General features: G+C 49.0%; 8 protein-coding genes across 15 annotated transcripts; 2 read left to right on the top strand and 6 right to left on the bottom strand.

The window, feature by feature from the left end:
• Window positions 1-777: 777 nt before the first annotated feature.
• FOIG_02260 (uncharacterized protein) lies at window positions 778-3,371 on the bottom strand. The gene is made up of 3 exons (XM_031199487.1): window positions 2,625-3,371; window positions 2,438-2,572; window positions 778-2,383 (listed from the first exon to the last, which is right to left on the bottom strand). The coding sequence occupies exons 1-3, from the start codon at window positions 2,760-2,762 to the stop codon at window positions 1,979-1,981; spliced, it is 678 nt and encodes a 225-aa protein (XP_031071524.1). The 5' UTR covers window positions 2,763-3,371; the 3' UTR covers window positions 778-1,978.
• A 1,447-nt stretch (window positions 3,372-4,818) lies between these two features.
• Window positions 4,819-6,410, top strand: FOIG_02259 (uncharacterized protein). Of its 2 annotated transcripts, XM_031199486.1 has the most exons (3): window positions 4,819-4,920; window positions 4,998-6,001; window positions 6,052-6,410. In XM_031199486.1, the coding sequence occupies exons 2-3, from the start codon at window positions 5,078-5,080 to the stop codon at window positions 6,250-6,252; spliced, it is 1,125 nt and encodes a 374-aa protein (XP_031071523.1). In that variant the 5' UTR covers window positions 4,819-4,920; window positions 4,998-5,077; the 3' UTR covers window positions 6,253-6,410. The 2 variants fall into 2 exon arrangements, with proteins under 2 accessions (XP_031071523.1, XP_031071522.1); XM_031199485.1 differs by having other exon boundaries at window positions 4,819-6,001.
• On the bottom strand, window positions 6,256-9,402 carry FOIG_02258 (uncharacterized protein). Its single transcript, XM_031199484.1, has 2 exons — window positions 8,323-9,402; window positions 6,256-8,265 (listed from the first exon to the last, which is right to left on the bottom strand). The coding sequence occupies exons 1-2, from the start codon at window positions 8,779-8,781 to the stop codon at window positions 6,694-6,696; spliced, it is 2,031 nt and encodes a 676-aa protein (XP_031071521.1). The 5' UTR covers window positions 8,782-9,402; the 3' UTR covers window positions 6,256-6,693.
• Window positions 9,403-9,765: 363 nt separating this feature from the next.
• FOIG_02257 (uncharacterized protein) lies at window positions 9,766-11,448 on the bottom strand. 4 transcript variants are annotated; one of them, XM_031199480.1, is made up of 2 exons: window positions 11,264-11,448; window positions 9,766-11,209 (listed from the first exon to the last, which is right to left on the bottom strand). In XM_031199480.1, exon 2 carries the CDS (start codon window positions 10,926-10,928, stop codon window positions 10,017-10,019), a length of 912 nt encoding a protein of 303 aa, XP_031071517.1. In that variant the 5' UTR covers window positions 10,929-11,209; window positions 11,264-11,448; the 3' UTR covers window positions 9,766-10,016. The 4 variants fall into 4 exon arrangements, with proteins under 4 accessions (XP_031071517.1, XP_031071518.1, XP_031071519.1 ...); XM_031199481.1 differs by having other exon boundaries at window positions 9,766-11,198; XM_031199482.1 differs by having other exon boundaries at window positions 9,766-11,192.
• Window positions 9,799-13,189, top strand: FOIG_02256 (uncharacterized protein). Its single transcript, XM_031199479.1, has 2 exons — window positions 9,799-12,024; window positions 12,081-13,189. Exons 1-2 carry the CDS (start codon window positions 11,964-11,966, stop codon window positions 12,725-12,727), a joined length of 708 nt encoding a protein of 235 aa, XP_031071516.1. The 5' UTR covers window positions 9,799-11,963; the 3' UTR covers window positions 12,728-13,189.
• Window positions 13,190-13,236: 47 nt separating this feature from the next.
• Window positions 13,237-15,021, bottom strand: FOIG_02255 (formamidopyrimidine-DNA glycosylase). Of its 3 annotated transcripts, XM_031199476.1 has the most exons (5): window positions 14,894-15,021; window positions 14,699-14,838; window positions 14,615-14,649; window positions 14,513-14,562; window positions 13,237-14,458 (listed from the first exon to the last, which is right to left on the bottom strand). In XM_031199476.1, exons 1-5 carry the CDS (start codon window positions 14,910-14,912, stop codon window positions 13,575-13,577), a joined length of 1,128 nt encoding a protein of 375 aa, XP_031071513.1. In that variant the 5' UTR covers window positions 14,913-15,021; the 3' UTR covers window positions 13,237-13,574. The 3 variants fall into 3 exon arrangements, with proteins under 3 accessions (XP_031071513.1, XP_031071515.1, XP_031071514.1); XM_031199478.1 differs by having other exon boundaries at window positions 14,615-14,838; XM_031199477.1 differs by having other exon boundaries at window positions 14,513-14,649.
• Window positions 15,022-15,640: 619 nt separating this feature from the next.
• Window positions 15,641-18,894, bottom strand: FOIG_02254 (uncharacterized protein). 2 transcript variants are annotated; one of them, XM_031199475.1, is made up of 4 exons: window positions 18,756-18,894; window positions 17,976-18,692; window positions 17,468-17,851; window positions 16,935-17,410 (listed from the first exon to the last, which is right to left on the bottom strand). In XM_031199475.1, exons 2-4 carry the CDS (start codon window positions 18,092-18,094, stop codon window positions 17,146-17,148), a joined length of 768 nt encoding a protein of 255 aa, XP_031071512.1. In that variant the 5' UTR covers window positions 18,095-18,692; window positions 18,756-18,894; the 3' UTR covers window positions 16,935-17,145. The 2 variants fall into 2 exon arrangements, with proteins under 2 accessions (XP_031071511.1, XP_031071512.1); XM_031199474.1 differs by having other exon boundaries at window positions 15,641-17,410; window positions 17,976-18,894.
• A 688-nt stretch (window positions 18,895-19,582) lies between these two features.
• On the bottom strand, window positions 19,583-22,618 carry FOIG_02253 (uncharacterized protein). Its single transcript, XM_031199473.1, has 3 exons — window positions 21,729-22,618; window positions 21,511-21,636; window positions 19,583-21,436 (listed from the first exon to the last, which is right to left on the bottom strand). Exons 1-3 carry the CDS (start codon window positions 21,822-21,824, stop codon window positions 20,186-20,188), a joined length of 1,473 nt encoding a protein of 490 aa, XP_031071510.1. The 5' UTR covers window positions 21,825-22,618; the 3' UTR covers window positions 19,583-20,185.
• Between the last annotated feature and the right edge of the window lie 46 nt (window positions 22,619-22,664).

The raw sequence follows: 22,664 nt of genomic DNA, 5'->3' as shown, positions 1-22,664 counted from the left end.
TTCACTATCTGAGCAGTCAAAAAGTGCTATTCCTACCAAGTCTGAAACGCACAATCAGTCTCCAATTCAAGATCTGGGGCCGCCATAAGTCTCGAGTGATATATAACTGATACTCTACCTTTGATTCGTACTGATGACCTTCAAGGCATATGGCCAACACTCGCCAGGGAATGAAACACAAGTCAACTCGGCGTCTTTCTGTCATCCCTTGCTTTCAGAAGCCTGGCATGTCCCTATGAGTATCAATGCACTATCAGTTCAAGGTCTCATATATTCTATCACTCTTAGCTAGTCAGTCTTCCTTATTCGCGCCGGAAGTGGCGGCAAACAAGGAATGATAGAAAGACACTGAGTTAACTTGATTCTCTGAAAGATCAGAAGACCCCGAAGGTGTGACTCTCAGCTAAGCACCGTCCCACCCTTTGGTAGCCGGTAGACAGACCTCTAGAGTCTGACTCATTGGAGCGTCCCCCTTATCCAAGCTCCGACCCAGGCGGCTTCATATGGAATGCATAGGGCGTGTGTTTCAGGTACGTCTTCGTTAAATCTTGCCACGAAGCCTGCAGTGGAAACTTATCAGAAGATGTGCTTTATTTACAAGTAGTAATAAACAAATGCGATGGATTTCGGCATCGGAAATATGTTATTTGTATGAGTGTCCAGCAAGTGTATGGTCAACGCACTTACACGACGGCTCTCTGTCGGTCTCTGAAAGAGTTTCCTTGGTAGGCTTAGACCATCGACACCACGTACAGTAGCAGTATCCACTGACTGGAGTTTGCGTTGAATATATTTATTAGTAAAATCATGAAGTTCGCTTCTGAGCTGATGCCTCTGACCCTCCTAATAACTTGTTGAAGCAATCGCCAAGTTCTGACACAAAACTTTAATTGAGCCTTTACCAAGTTTGGCAGTGACAGGAAACGTCGGAGACCCATTTTGCTGTCCCTTGACTTGTTTTTTGAGTTTTTGGGCATCAGTGTGTGTACAGTGAGAGTCCAGTATTGATTTGACCTTTCAAACCCTTGGCTCGATCTCGTGGCATGACAGGGAGGTCTGGAGATCGAGACAAGGGTTGTCGGTTGATGCGGGACAATCACAGACAAATGCCGGCTGAACAAGAAATCCTCTTGGTTCAGAATGTTTATTGTATGTATTTCCATGATCTGACAGCCGGTCAGATCATCCACAGCATCCCCAGATACTGTTTTGTAGCGTATTTCGTCGTGATTCCACGCAACTCTGACTCAGGCCCTCGTGACCATCTTGTTTGGCCCATCACATTAACAAGACGCAATGTCGAACAAATCAAACCAAATCAAATCAAATGTATGTATGTACTCCTCCTGCGCCCAACAGCGTATGCTCGTGCCTGACAGCGACATGTATAACAAATGAAACTGTCTTTTCCCGACCCACGTTGCTGTACTATGCAAGCCCGAGCTCGATTTCCAGCTAATAAAATCTAAAAATCCAAAAGTCTTACCATGGGAGCGTAAATCATCAGACTATGATAGGAAAAGACCAAGACAGCGGGAACAGAATAACAACGCTTAGCCATTTGTTCTAGTAAAAAAAAAAGACCTGAACACCTTGAAGTGCTTCTGAAATGAGGAGCCATAAATGTGTTGACTGAGAAAAGTAATATGCCAATGCAGAGGGTATCGTAAATATTCATAAATGCCTTAAAGCAAAAAGATACCGGAACTGGGTGAGCACCTCCAAAGTCCACAAAGTGGAGTGAGTGCAGGTCGGACAAGAATCTCGAAGAAGGCTGGTAGACCAGGTTGGTATGCCGATAGCTGTAAGAGGTTGGTGTCGTTATGGAATTTCATGACAGAGAGAGTCCCTGCTTCGTTGTGCGGCGTTGTATGGACGACGTCGCTGGTGGTCCAATAGTTGAGACTATCAATCTGTGTTGTCAAGTCGTCGTCGGGAGTGTTATCAAACACTTCGAGATCGCGGTAGGCTTGACTACTCAATCCATCTCGCTCAGAAAGCCGATGCAGTAACGACGGCCAGTTTCATCGACGGGGACGGGAATTATGGTGAGGAGGTTGTTGAAGGGCTGGCCATATTTCTTGTAGTTGGTGACGGGGATCTGAATCTCCCTTCCAGCACAGACGGCCTGACGCATGCGGTGTGAAGCGACCTTGTCCGTACCCTTCCTGTCGAGAGACCGTTCATGTCCTGGTGGTGCTTGGAGGAAGCGGCAATTTCGGCCAAGAACCTCACGAGCCGTGTATCCAGTGAGTTCGGAGAATGAGTCAGAAACATAGATAACGGGGGCATCGGCCTGACCCATATCGCACACGACAAGAGCGACAGAACAGTCCACTGGACCAAGAACAACTTGAGGGTTTTGTCGGCCCATGACGCGGAACTGTTTTATTGTTAGTGGCCTGTGGGCAGAGTGGTGCGGTGTAAGTCGACTCACCAAGATGGACATGATGTCGATCCCACTGGGAGCGTAGAGCCCGGGGTAGATGACGGGGTCTTGAACTCGACGCCAAGTACCTGCAGAGTTTACTGTGCCATCAACGTTGAAGGAGCCCTCTTGAGGAAACTCATACTATGAAAGTCAATGGGTGCCACTTTGAAAGAAGATCACATTCAAAACCTACATTGAGAGCATTAACCTCCCAGGGATTCATAGCTGGAGCTGTCTTGGACGCCATGGCTGAGCAGTGAGGAGAGGGCGAGCGTGAGGATGGAAAGCCTAGAGGTAGTGTTGAAGAGATGGCACGCATGGAAGCTGTCATGTCGAGGATAACAGGAGTTATGAGCAAGGTGATATATAGGCCCGGGCCCCTGTTTCCTCAGCTGAGGTAGCACCAGAATATACGCGGTCAGGTATGACGGAGTCAGTCAGCAGCGTTGCAAGATGTTGGAGTCGTCAGGTATCAGTCGGCTAGAAAAGCTGGAAGCGCATAGGTTGCAAGTTTGAGGGATGAATGAACTGGCAGGTAAGCGAGGAGGAACTCGTGGAGCGTCCAGGATGCGGCTGGATAGTTATCCCAGATGAGGCCCCAGAAGACAGTCAGACTTGTCAGGGAATAACTGTGCGGGCGGAGCTTTCAAAGGTTTCCAGATGCGAATGCAAATCGTGATGGACCCTGAAAGGCGAATTGACAGAGACGGCGGATGCTTTGGGGGTGTGGGTGACGACGATCTGGTGTGGGTATAGTCTTGATATGGTAGTGTTGTGTTGTGTATGGTGTTGAACTGCTGCGGCTGTTATTGGGAGTCAAGTAGAGCGTGCGTATTTCACTGAGAATGAGGAGAGCGTTTTCTTGGATGGATGGTTGTATTTGAGCATGATTTGCACCTTTTCTTGCGTCCTGGGGGCTTGCAATACAGCCTCATATTTGCTTCGACAGACAACCAACAGTCGTTGAACGGCATTGAAGCAGGGGTCTGGATACCATAACAAGGTGTATGCGTAATAGGTACGAGTAGGGGTAAAGAAACCCAATTCGTAGGGTCTCAGTCGATTGGTTGAAAGTGCTCGATTCTCATGGTCCCCGAGCAGTTGAAGAGATCGCCAGCAACAGTCTCCAGACACAAGATCGGTACTCATCGACCAGGATCTCCACTTAGTCTAGAATCGGCCTGTCAGATTGGTGAAACGTAAAGGTACGTACTGCTGAGATCGCTGAGTACTTTGAACTAGGCCTCTGGATCGGTGCAATGAGTGTATCTTGTTGTCGGCAGTTTTCTTTGTAAATCAAGCCAATACAGTGCCTCACAATATCTTTCGGATCTATTATAGATTGTCATTTTTTGTTTGTTTCTTCTTGGCGTTTCAAATCAATTATCAGATGCAAGAGATATTGATCGCTCCCGGGTTGTTTTTGTTTTTTTGTTGTTGCTTTTGTCTACCCGCCATCACGATGACTTCCTATAACATCGACGATGCGCCAACAACAACATTTGTCGGCCTAGACTCGACTGATCTGGACCCTCCTCGCTAATAAGCAACACATATGCGTATGCATATGCGTTGTTGACGAGCCTTGGCCCATTGCACGAGCGACCGTCTCTTGCATGATCGATGCTGTAGCCGATGCACGATGCACAGGTCCAGGATGAGAAAGAGTTTGTTTGGTGTTGAGGCGCGATGGCTTGCTAAGGCTTCGATGCGTGGAACCAAGTCTTGGTTGCCGTGATCAAACACAAGCATATTGGAGGCTTCCGTCTCCCCGCCCGCCCTATTTTCTTTTGTCTCCGATTCAAGACAAACGCCTGAGACAAGGATTTCACTGGTCGGTTTTCGCTAACGACCGCAGGCATCGGAAAGTGCATCGAGATGTTGGAGAAGGTCCATGTCCATGTCCATGACTATGACACCGTGCCTGACCCTTCCTCATAGAGTCTAGACCTTAACCATCGTCACCAGTGACGCTGAGTGGGTAGTGAGCCGAGCCGGGCTGGGCTGAGCTGAGCTGAGCTGCTGGAATAGACCGTCCTCTCCTCTGAAGCTGCAGTTGGCGTCTATGCATTGCCATGGCATTGTCAATTGGTTTCTATTGTTGTGATTTCATACTTGTTGACTGCTGTGCGTCTTTTGACGGTTTACTCGCCATAAATGCCCGATAGTTGATTCTCAATATCCTCCTCATTTTGTCAAGGTAATATCAATGACGCTGCAAATTCGGGTTTCAGAGGGAGGGACCCTGATTGACGTCGATTCCAGCCATTCTTCAGATCGACAGGCGCTTGGTTTGAGCCCCTTGCTCTTTTCGGTTCGTTTGCGAAATATGTCATATTCTCGTCTTTGACTTTGTGACACCCAACTCATCGAGATGCTTTTCCAATCCGTGTTAGTGAAGTAGCACCGTTTGGGCGCCTGCCAATGAGAACCACAGGCGTTCAAAACGGATATATCAAAACGGGGCTAAAGTAGAGCGGAGGTCTAGGGTAGGCGATACACTTTAGACAGGCCCACTCACCTATGTCGCGTCTCTCTTTCAATTAACGCGTTTCATGGTCGCTAGCAGAGACTACACTCCACCGACTGCTCAAACATCAATACAATCCTTGATTGACTATACAGCTGCCATATCAAGATCTCGACATGTCTCGGAGAGGTATCAACCGCACTGGTAATTCATATACAGAGTTACCTGAATATGAACCACCAGCGTGCCCACTCACCGACGCCGCTCGCCGCAGGCTGCACGACTTGTCAAACACACGCTCAACAGCCGCATATCAACAGCAAATCAACGAATCTGTCCGATTACTTGGATTTAGCGTCAGTGATATACACGAGCGATTGCGCGTACAGCGTGAAGAGTTGGCCCGTCTGAAAGCCCGAAGAGAGGAGAAGGGGACAGAGAAATCTGAGGACGAGCAACGCCTTGAAGCTCATCTCCCTGAATTGGAGGAGCGCATTAACACACTGACAGCGGCATCAGAACAGGCCATTCGTGATATGATCGACCGCAGAGCCGAATTGGAAGACGAAGATGTCATATTCAGCGAGTTGTATGACACGGCCAGTACAGAAGCCGTTCAGCAAAGACAAGTGGAGGCCCAACGAGGCGAACAGGACGACGAGCAGGAGCCGCTGGCTGCAACAAGCCTACTCGAAGTCTACAAAGAACTGCGCCAGAAGAAAGACACTGAATATACTAAAATGTCTGTCCACCAGCGTTATGCTCTTAATAACGACTACGCTGGCTTCAAAAAGCTGTGGCACGATGCTATGGCTGGCGATGAGGGGCCTCCACTGCCGGATGCCTCACGCTGGTTTACTCCCGATGGCGAGCCTATAATGACCGGTGACGTCTCAGGAGCGGGTGCCGGGGACGGAGACGACGATGATGATATTGCCGTTGAGCGCGAGGTCAAGAGCATTAACTGCCCTTTGACATTACAACCCATGAAGGATCCTTACACCAACCGAAACTGCAAACATACATTCGAGAAGGCCGCTCTGCTCGAGTATCTACCCATGCGAGGAGAGTCTCAATGTCCACAAGCAGGATGCTCACAGGTCCGCTCACTCTCCATCATCCAAGTACTATTGACTAACGTGGTGCACAGAAATTCACGCGTGCGCGATTTGACCACGAGTTCTTCCAGGACCAAGCCATGGCGCGCCGTATCAAGCGTGTTCGTCTGGCACAGCAACAGCAGGAAATGATGGATGAAGATGATGACGGCGACGGCGATGACGAACTTCGAGTTAGAGGCTCACAGGCCGTCCCCGGAAGACCGCTCAAGAGGGAGAAGAGAGGAGAATGACGGCGGTTTTAGATCAAACGTGCGAGTTTGTTCACTACGAAGAGACGATAAAATGATACCCCACCAGTGTTAGGCCCGATAGAAACCAATCTAGCAATTGATGACAGTCTTCAGGATGCTGCACATAAGTATATAATTGAATAAAAATTGAAGAACAGAATGGCCCGAGAGAATCACAGGACTTGAATATGCTATATTTTCCTCTATGAATATTTACGGCAACGTGGGGTATCTTAACCGGTTCATTACCCCCTACGCTATTTGGCTCAACGAGCCCCATCCGAATCAGAAATATACAATGCGATGCTTTTCCAACCGGTGCCAATTACCATTACCCATAAAACCTTGGGGGATAACGCCATGATTTGTCTATAACAATGTTCTCTGCTCGTGCTGCGCAAGTACAGCAAACAATACAGTGTTCCCTCAGACTTGGGGAGCTCATGCAACAACCTGCAAAACCAATATGCCAGCAATGGCAACCACTAGCCCTGCATTGGGTGGGTTCCATGCTGCAGCATCAGGTGTTTCAGTTGCTGTATATACCCCGGTCATATCCGACGTTGAGCTGGGATCTGAAGTTGATGTTGTTGGCGTCTCCGTCGTCTCTGCTTGCAACGGCCAATCTTCCTTCGAAGTATACAGTATGCCATTGACTACAATCCCCTTGTCATCTTTGACTAGTTCCTCGGCGCCCGAATCGCAACTACCTTGGAAGTTCCGAACGTAGCACGTAGGATTCAATTGTTTGGGAAGATCTTCAGTATGCGTCGCATTGGCATCACCTGTGGTATTATACGTGGCGGCATCAATGTCCATGCCAGTAGAAATCGAAGTACCCAGGATGATACGAGCAAAAACCTGGAAGGCAGTCTCAGGCTGATAAGCAGGCACGGCGTGGCCTGCTTGGTAAACACGACTAAAGGAGAGGTTGCCAAACTGACGAACAACACCACCAATGTACGAATCATTGACGATGATGGGTGCGTATCCAGCGTCAGGAAAGCGAATGCTGTATTCACCGCCTGCTTCGCTGGCCAGGCTTTGCGAAACAGCTTCTCCACCAAGCCAATTGCATATATAGTCACGATCTCCGTATATCAGGGCAATCCGTACTCCTGAATTGAGGAGAGAAGCTAGACGGGCGATATTGCCGCCACGCGCCTGATCGCCCGTGGATTGGAACTCGAGATTGACATTTCTATTGGTCATTGTAAAGTTGATAGGAGAACCGATAGCTTGTTGCACACTGTCTTGGTTGAGGTATTCCAAGAATGTCATGGGTGGAAAAGGGTCGGCTAGGGGGGCAGCAAGATCGTAGTAGCCACGACCCGAACTAGAGTAGGCGTTTTGAATGACATTGCAGCTACTTTCAGCCTCGAAGCAGATCTCATTGATAGATTCCTCGTCCCCTTCGCCCTCAGGATCGCTGACTGATGCATCGGTGGCGCATTTCTGAAGAAGGTCGCGACAGCCGCCTTCAGCAGAGAACTTATCGAGGTTGAACTTGGCGTCGCTAGTAGACAAAGCTTTATAGCCATATGTGTTGTCACTGGCAAATATTGGATAGTAAGGTACTTGAGTTTCCATATCAACGCAACCATTGACGATGCCGAGAGAACTGAGATGGACATCAATGGTTGAATTGCGTGGTAGCTCCCCACTCTCTCGGCGAGCGTTTTGCTGTACAAAGGTTTCCGCGAAGATAGGACCGTAGCGACCACCATAACTTTCGGAAAAGAGGTTAATGCCGAGTGAGCTGTTGCGAGAACGCGAGGCAGGCTGGTATTGTGGGAACGTGGTCAAGAAGCCCTGGACCATATGCCAAACGGCCATAGCAGCGGTTTCAGTAGTATTGGCAGTAAAATTTCCATTGTTGGAACTGAAAGTGCCATTGCGAACGAGCCATTCTGGAAGCTCCGGGTAGGACACTGGAGGCTCAGTAACATTTTCACTGAGAAAGTTTATTGTGCCGTCGGTAGGCGTATCGTATGAAAAGCCGACTTGGTTGGGCTAGAAAAGTGCACGTGAGCTCTTGTGAGTCGGCGATAATACTCGAGGTTTACCTACCTGATCGATGAAGAGCATGTTAGAGGCTCGATCCCAGCCCCATTCTCGTACAAGCGTTTCATATTCATTCAATCCTTTTTCGACAACTTCACAAGGCCCGTTGCCGGTGAAGAAACCATAGAGTGAGCTGGATCCTGGTCCTCCATTGAGCCAGATAGTGAGACTGTCAGTTCGCTCACGAGCCTCAACAAACCAAAAGAAGAGATTGGTTGGATAATCCCCAGGAACCGACACCCAACCCGTGTACTGCTTTTGAGAGTCGAATGCTGTAGAACAGACGCCTTCGGGAGTTTTATAAGAGACAGTCACATCCCGATTTGCTGGTGAGCGGACGACTGTGAGGTTACGCGCCTTAGCATCAGAGCTAGGGATGAATTGTGAGAAGGATAGAGAGATCAAGGTAGAAACAACAAAAAATCGTATATAAAGAGGTGAATAAAAGAAGTGATGAACCGCCATAATGGCGGAGGAAGAGGTGAGGTTTCGTAGCAATGCAATGGTCAGGTATTTCAAGAGTGGTGAGAGGGTACGGTAGGAGTCGTCGTCATCCAACAAATAATCAAACCCATAGCAAGACAATAAAGGGCGAGACAAGACACCAGCGAGCGATTGAGACAAGACTTGCAGAGACAAAACAAAAAGACAGGCTGATCTGGGACATAAACGACAGATAGACAATGAAATAGAAACACTGAAATAGTTGTCAACGAACGACAGTCATCATTAGAAATGGTACCTTGAATTTGATGTAGCTAGGAGAAAGAGGAAAAGGCCGATCAATCCAGGAGGAGCCCAGGTCAAGTGGGTTCTGACGGGAGTGGAGGAACCGTTGCAGCTGTAGTTACGGGGCAGCCACTGACTCCTCGTTTCTGCTGCCATGAACCCGGTCTTGCACTGTATCGAAGGTCGATCATAGGGCGTTTTGGACTCTGTCAGCCCTCTTAATTAGCGGAATCTGCCCTGGCGCTGTCGGCTAAGGCATTGGATCTTAGTGGGCGGGGATGTCTCGGGTGGCTGGCTGGCTGGCTGGCTGTAAAGTATATTGCAATTGTCCGGTCACGAATATCAAAACATGTGAATACCTTCCCAGGCAATGGATGTCTTCTAGATTCGATTCGCTGTTGCTCGGAGCAAATACACCAGATAGATAATGTTAAACGTGAGGCACTGTTTGTTCTGTACGAGTTGTTGTGCAACATGAAAACCTGCTACGCCAAGGATCATATACCCAGTAAGCTGTAAATCCTTATTAGTGGTAGGATGATCTAGGAGCATGGAGCTGTATCAGCTCGCACAGCCGCAACATGCTTTGCGATGTTACTGGTTCGGTGGTGCACATTCCGACATTAGGAACTGCTAGTTCTGACTGACTTTGCAAACGAGAACCTCCCAGCCTTACAGTAAGTACGCTCTTTTCTACAATGGGTAAGCTGAGCGACCACGGCAGAAGGAAATAGTCTCACCAATCGAAATATGGTGGACTAGGATCAAGTTCCCATGACGAGAATCATGCCAATTTAATAGTTAAGAAATCCCCAATCCGATAAAACTTTAAATAGTAAGAGCTTTTCAGCTGGTGAGCCAAGCAATCATTTTCCACTATATTACAATTGACTTTCATTTGATCATTTGCAACCCCAAACTTTTCTGTAACCGTATAGCAATATGAATCATACACATCTGAACCGAGCCCATCAGGCTTCGGATTTACGTACAGCGAAGAAGTAGTTGCCTACCTTTTCACTGCCATCGACCTGCTTCCACCCAAGCCCAGGGATATATATTACGCCCTGCACCATTGGGTGGCTCCAGCCTCGACCGGCGAGGAAAGTTCGCAACTCTTCCTCGTTGAGATACTTGTTCCAGTCGTGTGTTCCCTTGGGAACAATACCCAGAACGTCCTCGGCCATGAAATTGGTGGTAAACCAACTCATCCACGTTCGCGCGATGGTGCTCATAACAAGCCATCCCCCAGGTTTGACGAAGGGGCGCACCTTTTCCAGAAATGCGCCTGGAGCATCGATATGCTCGATAACCTCGAACAATGAGACCACATCATAGGCCTCTTGTGGTGTCGCAGGGATAGGAAGATTTTCGATTGATGTTTGCCGATATTGGAGCTTGGAGCGAAGACCAGGATCTTTGCGAGCGTGTGAACGTGCTACAGCGAGCACTTCGGGGGTGGGATCGATAGCAGTGACATGCCTGGTAGTCGGTAAACGAGCTGCACTTTCGGCAAAGATACCACCGCCGCAGCCAATATCAAGGAACGTCAGGTCTCGAGTGGGAGAATCGGGATCGGTGCGGTGACAAGCGCGGATGAAGTCATGACGTAAAGGATTCATGAGATGAAGTAGCCGGGAGGAGCCATGAGGATCCCACCAGTCGGCGGCGAGCGCATTGAAGTGTGAGACCTCATCGGGGTTGACAGATGAGAAATTCTGTGACGAGTTGGACGAGGACGTGGAGTGCCATCGAGGTGTTGGCGATGTCGTAATAGAGGCTGCGATGGTATGGCTCGCCGGCAATGGGAGGGCGAAAGGCCGCCGACTTGATCGGGCGAGGTTGCGGAAGAGGGCACCCACCAGCCGGGACGGAGCCGGCATATTTGGAGGCTCGGGGGTGAAGTGAGAGAGGTCACGGTTTGGTTGGTAGGTGGTAATGGAATAGGTAAGGTGTGGATGATGCGAGGATCGATGAGCGGATGACAAAGCTGCAAGCCAAGCAAGATAAGATAGTCTCTATGGACCCTGAACAAAAAGTCAACGATGACAAGATTCAATTCGATCACAGGGTAGACTCGGACGGTTCCGCCATCGGTTCCACTACTGCTCTGCCAAAGTCCAAGAATTTCTATCGTCTCTCGCTGACTGATGCTTCGCAATTCCTTAGTCCAACAACGTCTTAACAAAGCTGACATAATGAGCGAGCCAGTACTGACCAATCACAATCAAAAGAGTACGACCCGAACTGCCCGATCAAGTAAAGACCCTTTTCAATCACCAATGCATTGACATGTGAGCCCAGCGTTGACGATGCAACGCGGGTTCACGACCAATGACTCCGAGGGTAAAGTAACTCGGCATTCGAGTAGGTCTTCATGGGATCTGGGCTTACTTAGACCGGATAAGCCGGGCTCGATCGAAAGGAAGCGAGCGGGAAATTCACCGCGCGGCTGTGATTAAGACCGGACTGCGGAGCGGGGCTTGGCTTCCTTTGGAGAAAAAGGTTCTGTCTGAATCATGCGATGCGAGAATCAAATGCCGTATCCGAGCATATTTGATAGTTACAGTTCGCTCTCCATTGCCTGAATCATTACTCACTCAATCAATTCTTTGCTTACTCAACTTCTACTTGGTGCTTAACAATCACCTAATCGGCTTCCATATCAAAGTCCCCAGTAAAAAAAAAGCAGTTCCGTTCCCCTCCTTGACCCTTCATCAACCCCCGCGTGCCGCTGCCGCTTCCGTCTCCGCCTCCGAACCCGCTCTCCTCGTGCGTCCCGTCGCAACCGTCGCATTCACAGTCACAAGCCGAGGTCGAGAAGCCAAGCTTTCTCTTTGGGAATCCAATTGCTGCTCAACACTCAACACCTTGCACTGTCCAATTTCTCTTCCATTATTCCCTATCACACCTCCAAGATGCCCGCAACAATCCCTCAGAACAAGTTTGACTCAATCCCAGACTCGATCGAGGCTTTCCGTACGTGGTTCCTATACCTGCCTCATGTGTCACTGCGCTAACATTGATTGTGACAGGAAATGGAGAATTCCTCGTCGTGCTCGATGACCCTTCACGAGAAAACGAAGCCGACTTGATCATCGCTGCTGAAGATGTTACAACCGAGAAGATGGGTTTCCTCATCCACCACTCCTCCGGCTACGTCTGCGCTCCTCTCTCTCCCGCTATCACCACCTCTCTCGACCTCCCTCAGATGGTTCCCAACAACCAGGACCTTCGAGGCACCGCCTACACCATCTCAGTTGACTCAGCCGACCCCTCTGTCTCAACCGGAATCAGTGCTCGCGACCGCGCTCTAGCTTGCCGCACCCTCGCTGACCCCAACGCACGTCCTGATAGCTTCCGCCGTCCAGGTCATGTCCTTCCTCTGCGATCCCGCCCTGGTGGTGTTAGACAGCGACCGGGTCATACTGAGGCTGCTGTTGACTTCTGCCGACTGGCTGGCAAGGCCCATGCCGCGGTTATTTGCGAAATTGTCGACGTCGGCGAGGAAACCCCTGGCCAGGCTCTTCGTCATAACCATGGCATGCTGAGAGGCGAGGATTGTATCGCTTTCGCCCGAAAGTGGGGGTTGAAGGTCTGCACCATTGCTGATTTGGTCACCTACATCGAGAAGACTGAGGGAAAGCTCGAGGCCAATGGCGCTGAGTCCAATGGCAACTGAACCGACATTAGCATAGGAAATGGTTATTAGGAGAAATTGTTGGGAATATGGCGGGCGAGTGGCTGGTTGTTCTACTTGATTCATGTTTACACATATCCACAGGGCGGTTGATGGTTGACGATACTACCTTCAGTTGGTTCCTGTATTCTTGCATCTGTTTCTGGATTCCTAGGGGTATTTGGCATAGACTGGGTTTCATGGCGTCCCGAAAAGTGGCGGTTGAAAAGACAACGAAAAAGATATCCCTCCTCTCATCCATGCTTGTCCCTGGCTTGTAAGCTGGCGTTGTTAACTACTAGGTAATTTGTGGCAGCTTGAGGTCCAGATTATATCTGATTTTTGTCATTAGTTCATGCAGTTCCAGGTCGTGTCAATGTGAATCTCATGCTTCTTAAAGTTTGGGTGACTCGGTCAACTTTCCTATATCTACCCTCCGCCAGGCCACATCTTTGTAAGACTTCATGCGGTGTGATGAAATAGGCGTGATGAGACTTACCGTGATTGACCTTGCAATGGATAATTGCTTGGAATGAAATGATACTTGGTTGTATCAGACTACACAACTAACGAAGTGTGGGAAAGGAGAACCCAACGCAAACAGACATTCTACACCAAAAGGTTATTATGTAGTAAGAACTCCGCTTTCTTAGAATATTTGGGGATTGGTCCAGGACTGGCTACAATTTTCTCACGGGGCAAAGAACTCATGATGGGCAACATCCAAGGTACGTACTACAAGAACACCTCAGAGTTTTGAATGACCCAAACTCCTACACAAAACTAGGACAGACCAGCTCGACCATTTGGCGACTCATCCCTTTGCGTTCTTAGAGCCAAGACCAGGCATCTACTTCCTTAGGCGGGTGGATCTTCTTCGTCCGAGATCTGGCTGGGCTTCCTCGGCAGCATCTTCTGTCTTTATGGCGTCTCCATTCGTCTCCTTCTTGGTAGCCTTTGTGCGCCTCTTCTTTGGAGGCTGAACGTTCTCTTCGGCTGCCTCTGGTGACTTCTTCCTTGACTTCTTGGGGGCTTTACTTTCGGCCTTTTCTTCGAGAGGTTCCTCTTTGATACCAGGAGCGGTATTCCCCGTCTTCTTCTGTACACCGGGCGCATAACAACTTGTCCGTCCGCCAACTGTAATGAAAGCCAGCTTTTCGCCGTTCGGCAGCTTAATCGCAGCGCCCTTTGCACCCTTGCCCCATCTATAGTTGAAGAGCCAGTGTTCGGGGAACTCGTCCGAGTCTCCCAATTTATCGACTGCTGTTTGACAGACATAGCGGATCATTTCATACAGGGTGGCGATTTGGGCATCGTTGAACTGGTCGCAGTATTGCTCAGGGTGAAGCTTAGCTTGGTACAGTGTTTCGTCGGCCACCCAGTTACCAATTCCACTTATCATCGCTTGGTCTAGCAAGAGTGCCTTAATAGGAACATGGCGGGCTCGCATCTTGGAACGCAAGTAATCTTCGGTGAAACGATCATGGTCGACAACTGGATCCGGTCCGTTCTCTACCAGAGGCGAATGCTTCCTTATCTGGTCTCCGGGACAGTCGACAAGTCGCACGCGACCAAACCTACGCGCATCTGTGAAGGCTACTTCTACACCGAGAGAACCCTCGGTCTTGAACTGGAACTTCCAGAACTTGGGCGGCCATTGTTCGTGCTCGCCCTCCTTCATCTTCTTATAGTAGTTGGTATATGCTGTCTGTTCATCCTTGATGTGCATCCAACCTGTCCCTCTTATTTAGTATTTCTTTGGTTTCGTTTCTTGCAAGAATTACTTGCCTGTCATTCCAAAATGCATTACTAGATGCGGAGGTTTGTCAAGGGTTATCCTATCGTTGTTAAGTTGGGTTGATCCTGGAATAACGCCGTGAGTTGGCTCACCAGAAGTATTTCCCCTGGCTTCCTGCAGAAACGATCTAGAATGATGAGCTTGTTGAGCGCGACTTGTAGCAGGCAATTCCTAACCTTCTTCCCCTCCAAAGCAGTTTCTACTTCTTCACCACTTGTACCGACTTTGCCAAACACATTCTTGTCATCTATTGCAGAAGCGGATACGATGCGTTTCCCCACCACATGAAGGCGTAGGAAATGGACTATACGGGCAACTGTTTCAGGCTCAGCATTTGGATCTTCATCTTGGAATCCAAGTCTCAAACAGACCTTCTGCGATCTCAGGCATCTTTTTATACGATAAAAGGTTGGTTTATTGTGTCCACGGGCGGTATGGAGGAAGTAATGGCGTCACAGACTCAATTTCACGAAAGGCGCGTGAGGATGGTTGCTTCGAACGCGATATCACGTGATGGCAATCGAGGATGAAGAGAGGACCGGGTCACCTCGGTTTGTTCACCAACCTCCCCAAACTTCAAAGCACAATTCTAGTTACTCCACCAAAACTCCTTGTAGTTCGAGAGCTGCAATCTTAAATCCAGTTGGAAAGATCCATATTTCACTGAGTTTTCTCAATGTGGACCGTTTCTTAGTCGTCGTTCGTCGCCGAACATTATACTTCTGCTTTGCTGGGGAGAGGCGGCGACGGAAGAATAAGGGCCCGTGCTCCCCACATTGCAACTTTTGTCCGAGCTTTTCCTCTACAAAAACTTTCGCTCGTCCAAACTTCTTCAGTTTTTTTCAACAACACAAAAACAAACAAACAATCAAGCTGAGGTATGTTCTAGACGGCGCAATATCTTGCGCGGCTACTCCTTTCTTCCTGATGACACCCTACACCGCAAACTAGAGTCTTTGACCTAAATGGAATGAAACCTCTTTTTTTACACGTCAGTCTGAAAGACTTCGATCACGCTTTCGCTTTTGCACTTTGCAATCTTTGAACACGCGCTGACCTTTGAATAGCTCTTTCATCACCAAGCGGTGGATCATTGCGAGAATGCTCAAGCTTTCCCCTACGCCCGACAAGGGCTGAAATGGTACGTTCAAATATAGCGCCCACGTCGCATCTTTTCCCCCCTCTCGTGATGATCATTTCTTTTACAATATACGCTGGAAATTACCGGCTGAGTTCTTCTTTGACGATATAAAATGGCTATTTCTGATTGAGACTCATTCCTCACACTTGTTGTCATGCATGTAGTAGCTTGTGCTGACCTGAAAAAGACTAGATACTAGCAAGGTACGCGATATCTCATCTCGACCCGCTCTCGACCTTTCATGATGAAGCGGCACTGGGCTCCGAATCATACCACATGAGCAAGAAAAGCCACTTTGCGGCAGGCCTAGAAAACCTCGCCCACTGACTCGTCACCATCTACTTTCACTTTGGATGTTTTCGAGCCATTGAGGCTAACCTACCTCGAGTGCTAGTACTCTGCCACTCAATCCTATCATTCAAACTTCACTGGTTTTATCCAACCGTAAGTAAATTTTCACATATCTCAGCAGCATCCTCGCTTCCTGATGAACCCTTTAGATGACGAGTCTTATACGAGTTTTCGATGCAGACACAATCTTATTTTACCATTCATGCATTTCCTGACACGCGATTCTTTTGCAAATTTGCTCGCAAGCACTAGGCGACTTGTGCTAACCAATTCTCAGATAATCAAGACGTGAGTAGCCGACTGGCCCCTGCATTCGCACTTCACATCATCTCTATGATGATCCAAAATGAAAACGACAAGCATATGTCCGAGCTCACGCTACGACGACAATTCATTTATCCCCTGATCGAGATGCTTCACGACACGTCAATGCAGACTTTTCAGCGATAGCGACTGATATTTCGAAAGCATACTCAAATCGTCTCTTCACTTACTCAGCCATGGGCTTGACCATAGTCTCGGGTTAGTCTTTTCTTACCTTCTGTTTCCCCAATCGCTCCTAAATGATGTTACTATATCACGACGGTCAACGTAGCCATATTGCTTTGACGATAACGCCTGTGACAAGGCACCTTACCCTGAAATTCTTATCACATTACTCTTTCGCTGTTTATCAACGCATTTACATCAAGTCGCTAACATGACTTTCAAGGTTTACAATCAAAACATTGTCAAAGAGTTCTATCGTAGATGGTGTGGATAGTCGCCACGTCTTACCTTGGATGACCAACTTGTCAAGTGACAAACCGTAGCATGCCGCGTCTCGAACCCGCTCCTGCGGATGGAGGCTGCTTTGAACTCTTGGTACTCTGTTGCGAAGCAATAATGAAAACAATGAAATCGATTGAGAACACCGGTAAGTGGAAACAAGCTAGAATAAAATCCATGATAGGATAACGTATATATTTAATATGAGACGTTCCGAGATCAACCGTTTGTCCCAGCCACTTGACCAACGTTTATGAAAGGAGTGTGACCCAACGATGTTCCCTTCCATCCTTGAACGTGTCCCATCCCCAGAAAGATAGTGTTAGTGGAATGCACCCTTGCTGTCTGTCGTCTACATATGTTCTACCCCTGTGCCACGCCGTGATAGCCAACCATGTGGTGAAGCAGATCCCCTGGGTTTGGTCTGCCCACAGACAAGTCTGGAGCTCGCAAGCCCGACCGGAGTCCAGCGTCACGAGAGTACAACGGCGGGTCAGGTACATACCGCGGGACCATAGTCTGAAACTGTGATCGGTCAAAGGGCTGGGGAGGACTGTTGAGATACGATGGCGCGCCTCGAGGCACTGGCCAGCTCGTAGCCTCATTATAAGACTGGATGGGCATGATTCTGCACAAGCCATGTTAGTGATTTTGTTCGGGGCACTAAACAGAGGGATATACGCACGATGGCAACATGGCTTGAGCAGTCTGGGAACTGCGAAGCATGTCTATGTCCAGGCCCTCCCACAACGGCGCTCGAGAAGCATCAATCTTTGTCTGCGCATCGTCTTGAGACCGCATCTGGTCCTGGAAAAAGTTTGGGTAGAGAATGGGCTGCTTCAGCACAGGCAGAGGTTTCTGCTCTGATGAGCGTCGGCTTACAGAGCTGGAGCCCGACGAAGAAGCTGGCGAGCTTGCCTCTTCTTGCTTTATGATCACGTCTGCAAGAGACTGTGATGGGGAGAGAGACAGGCTCTTATTGAGGGATCGGCGACGGCGCTCTTCTCGTTTCTTGCAAGTATACTTGCCAACTCCCCAAATATCAAAGTGCTGTCGATATGAGCGGATTCTGTGACGGTAGTCAGCAAGACAGTCTTCCCCAGCGTTTCCTATGGTAAAGGCCAATATGAATTGTGTCTTCATATGTATCGGGATGGAATGGAAGGGAAAGGGAAAGGAGTAAAGAAACTCACGAAGCGTCAAAGTTGTACTTCAACTTCATAATGTTGCGGACATCCTTGAGTGTTCTACCCTCCTTGATGTACAACTTGGTGATAGTCCCTTGGTGTTCGTTCCATGGCTTGGCCATCATTTTGGCTGTGAATTAGATTGTTTTGATGCTTTTTGATAGGTGTTGAAGTGGTGAGTGTGGCCTTTGGGTTGCTAAGTGTTGCTTGTGTCCAATGTCTCTTGCTCCTAGCCCGGGACAATCAAGGCTTTGGCAACAGGAACAGGGTTGACGAGCATCGGGGTATGCAAATCAGTGGTACACGAGTTTTCCCCTATTGGTAAATGAATTGAGTCTTTGTGATCTTCCTGTATGTCAGAGGCTCTGAGGATGGTTGAAGCCGAGGGTGATGGGAAGTTCTGTATAACCTTCCCAGGATATGGAAACGCAATGGAAACGAAACTAATCGAGGAGGACAAGAAAGGCTGCTGTTGAATAGGGGGGCCAAGCCAATCTACTGGTCTCCCATCATCTTTTTAGTTGCTTGTCAGAGCCTTATTCGGTACTTGCGCTGCAGTACTCTTTTCACAGCGAGTCTTTCAGAGCCTGTACAATTAAGAGGCTTTTTAAGGCGTCCGCGCGAGGCAGACGCTGAGCGATGAATAAAATGATGTGAATGTGTCTGAACTCGCAATTCCTGTTGGTGTATAAAGCAGGGCGGACTTGTGCAAGCCTTTTTCAACTGTGCCTTGTATAAGCTCATGATGGGCTTCGCATTTGGATGACGAGACCGGAGATAATGTACTTGACGCTTGTGCTACATTTCTTCTGAAACGGCTGCGTCCTTGGATTTGCCCGATGAGAGAGGAAGGGATCTAGAAGAGGGTGTGAGGAATTAGGCAGATAGTTCGTCCTTCAGCCTCATCTGGGTTGTGTTGTGTTATTCCGCCCGCCTACACATGCACACAGTTGTGATGGACCATCGACTTTTTAATGACTCAACTGTTTTAAAAAAAAGTATAGGATAACTTATGCATGTCTTGTAATATCCAATGCTTACAGGAATCAAATCCTTGAGTGACAACTCATATGTAAGTAGTCATCAAACTGCGTCTTATATTCACTTTCCAGAGCCTTATAGCTATAGCTCCAATCCCTGCATCGGATCGATCGCCTCGGCTGCCCACCCTTCATCTTCAAGGCATCCAAGCGCGTGGCTTCCAGAACTCGCCCTATTTAATCTGTACAACCAGCCAAATGGCTTATACCCAGCCTCAGATAGCCAAAACGATTGGCAACCAAGACATGAAAGGTGTAACCCAGCGGAAGGACTAGACTGCGTACATATGATGTTGTGCATTGTTCGCCTCATTCTGTCATCGGTCTCTTATATCCTCGCGCCAGTTGCACTTGTTCCTCACAGCCACTGGTTCGCATCTCCACGATAATCATATCGTCGCATCCTGCGATGATACTGCCAAGAATGCACTGTATAAGCCATGCTTACTCTCGCACAGAGGAGCATGCGTACCCATTCAGCTGGGCTTCTACGAGATGGCATATATACATGCCGTGTTCCCCGGTTCCATATGCGGTGCCTTGTGATTTGGTGATGCACGGTGATATCTGCCGCATCTGATACACGGCATCACAGTCAAGGATGGTCTTTTCAATCAACTGTTTATTAGGAGCGCAGTAGAATATCGCTCAGGTGACGAGGAAAAGGGAAACACAAGTGGCCACGTCCTACCATGTCCAAAGGGAGGGTACCTTAGGTAGATTATCACATAGATCACTGTAAAGACAGAGTGCAGAAATGAAACTGTATAATATGATTCGAACACAGGTTAAGTAGGTATAGTGGTATAAGCCAATTTGATAACAACTCACCCAACGCACATCCGCATTAATTTCTTCCTTCCGCAATCCGAGCCGCCGATGATAATGAAGGCGACAAGGACAGATTCTAAATATCAAAGTCATGAGTCTGGACTTGCTCTTTTCAACCATCTTCCTCTCAAACCACCAAAAGCCACGTCAACAGCATCGTCACCAAACGATATAATGTCCTTGTCGCTGCCAGCCTCACTTTGAACCACAGTCAAATCAAGAGACGAAAAAACAATTGTTGCCTGTGCATGCAGGACTGGGTATAGAGAACTCCGTCCATTAAAATCAACTGTGCAGGGCCTCCGACGCAATGGCTGTCACCCTTCGTCCGCCTCAATCAGGCCTCTAGATTGCCGTCTCCTTCTTTTCAGCTGCCGCTGGAGCGGCTACGGGAGCTGGTGCAGCAGCGGCAGCAGGAGCCTCGCCGCCGACAACACCAGCCTCTTGAGCGCCGTGCTCAGTAGCAGGGGTCACGGGAGTAATGGGAGACTGGACCTTGGCGTCAACGGGGTCAGCTGCGACCTGAGGGTTGGGCGACGTGGGCGTAGATCCAGCAGGGCTGGAGCCGGTGCTCAAAGGAGCTGTACTCTTTCCACATTCTGCGAGAACCTGGAACCATTTCTGAGCATCAGCAGCTGTGTGCGCCTTGAAGTTGAGCTCGGTTGAGCCGGTAAGCTTGCTGCTCATGGTCTTGGACTTGTCCTTGCCCTTGACGCTGAACTTCTCGCCCTGGACAGTGCCAATGACAGCGTCGGGGAGGTAGATGGAAAGCTCCGGCTTAGGGTCCTGGCGGTTGTTATCCGAATCCTTGAACTCATGGAGGAACTTGGAGGGCGTCACCACGTAGTAACCTGTCGAGTAGCCCCAAGATAGCTTGTTGCGCGACTTGCGCTCCAGGGAACCCTCGATCAGAGCCTTGGTCGCAACGTGATTCATGTTGGGGAACTGGATCGCGTCAACAGAGCGGGCGGGCTCGTTGGGGTCAACTAGGCGGTCAGCGCTGCGGGCCTTGAAGGCATTCCACTCAAAGTCAGGCGCGACACGTTGAATGACCGAGAGCTGGTCATTATACAGGGCGCGGGTCTTGTCAGCCTGGCCACCAGCAAGTTGTGTGAAGGCCTCCATGGCCTGCTGGACAACCTCAATGACGTGAGCCTCGAAGCTCTGGAAGTTGTTCTGAACAGCAATCAGGTCATTTCGGTGGTTGTTCTCGGCAATGACCTGGCTGTTCAGACGGTGCAGGACACCGCGGTAGACGACATAAGGGTCGTCGTGGCTGTTGAGATGACCCCCCGCAGAGTCGAAAGAAGCCGCATGTTGTCCAAGCAGCTCTATCTGCTTCTGGGTCGTGTTGCGAGCCTTGTCAACTTCCTTTGCGCCCTTCTCGGCGCCATGGGCGAGCTCCTTGGCCTTGTGCTTGATCTCCTTATGCAAGCGTTCGAGAACGGGGAGGACAGAGCCCTTGATGCTCTTTTCGGTTTCGATGTTGGTGTTGATGAGGGACTGCGTGTTGGAGCGCATGTTCTCGAAGAATCCGGCAACGCCGCCCAGACTCTGGTCGAAGTGGTGGCCCTCCTTGAGGGGGTTGTTGATGGCCTATTGTGTATCAAGTTAGTGATCAAGGTCTACTGAAGTGAGGGAAGTTAGAATTGGAATTGGGTCAAGCTCACCTTGAGCGCCCGCTCATATTCTTTGGCGTGGTGGCCGTGGATCCTCTCCATGGCCTTCATGTACTCCTCTATGTAGCCAACAGCATGTTTCCATGCCTGGAGTCGCTCAGCAAGCAAGCCGGCAGTCTATTCATTAAAATGTTAGCCCAAATCTCTTTTAAAAGCTGCGCGCTCGTTCTGCAGCGCATGTTACACAAGGGAGACCTCAGGTGACATACGCTTGAAGGGTCAACTTCGGGAATGGCATCTTCGCTGGCGGTGCTAAAGCCAGTAGTAGCCCTCGAGGGCTGGTCGGTTGTTGTAGGTGAAGCCATGTTGGGTGATGAGATATTAAGAGTTTTGGTGTTGGTGGTGTCCAAGGGGGCGAAGGACGACGTGTAGGATTGTATGTATATGGATATGGATATGGAGAGTTGAGATTAGATTTCACTGTCCAAGCTTGGCAGACAGGGAGGGAGGTGCGAGGAGGGGTCTCACAGTCAAGGGTTATGAGCTTCTTTTCTGATCCTCTTTGCAGGGGTTGGAGCGGGAGATCACAGGGTTATATACGGAGTATAAAGAGGTTGAATACTAATCAGTTCCTGGTTTTCTTGGCGGGAGACAATCAACTAAAAGTTAGATCACCAGGCTAATGTTAACGTCGTGGATAAATAATGTGCTGTACAACGTAAATATGATCGCCAGGAGAGCTCTTATGACGTCGAGGTTCAGGCCAGTTTAGTTGGGAGGGGTTGTTGAGACAGCCATGAAGAGCTGAAGGTCCAGCGCTAATAAAAAGAGGCCAACCTACAGAAGGGAGGTAGAATGAATATACTAGGTAGGTGGGTGCTAAGTCGGTGAGAATAGGTACGATCGAAATATATTTTAGTACAAGTTGGTCATTTCGATATCCTGTTTTAAAGAGCTCGAACATTAGACGTCAATTTGGAATCTCAAAGGTATATCCTCTTGATGTAGCTGAGTCCTTCAAGTACAGCAGGTATACTCAAAAGTTCCAGTTTCAGCTATCCAAGGATCAGCACCAGCAGATGCTCATTCTCCTCTTCTTCAAGCTGATCACTTTACATCAAATCTCCGACAGGTCACTAGCAGCAAGTCAATCTATCCCTTAACCCTCACGGTCATAGTACGTCGAGACTACCATGAACACCAAG

This window comes from Fusarium odoratissimum, assembly GCF_000260195.1.
Source record: "Fusarium odoratissimum NRRL 54006 unplaced genomic scaffold supercont1.2, whole genome shotgun sequence".
Lineage (NCBI taxonomy): Eukaryota > Fungi > Ascomycota > Sordariomycetes > Hypocreales > Nectriaceae > Fusarium > Fusarium odoratissimum.
The sequence above is the reverse complement of the archived record's forward strand: the minus strand, read 5'-3'. Positions and strand labels throughout refer to the sequence as shown.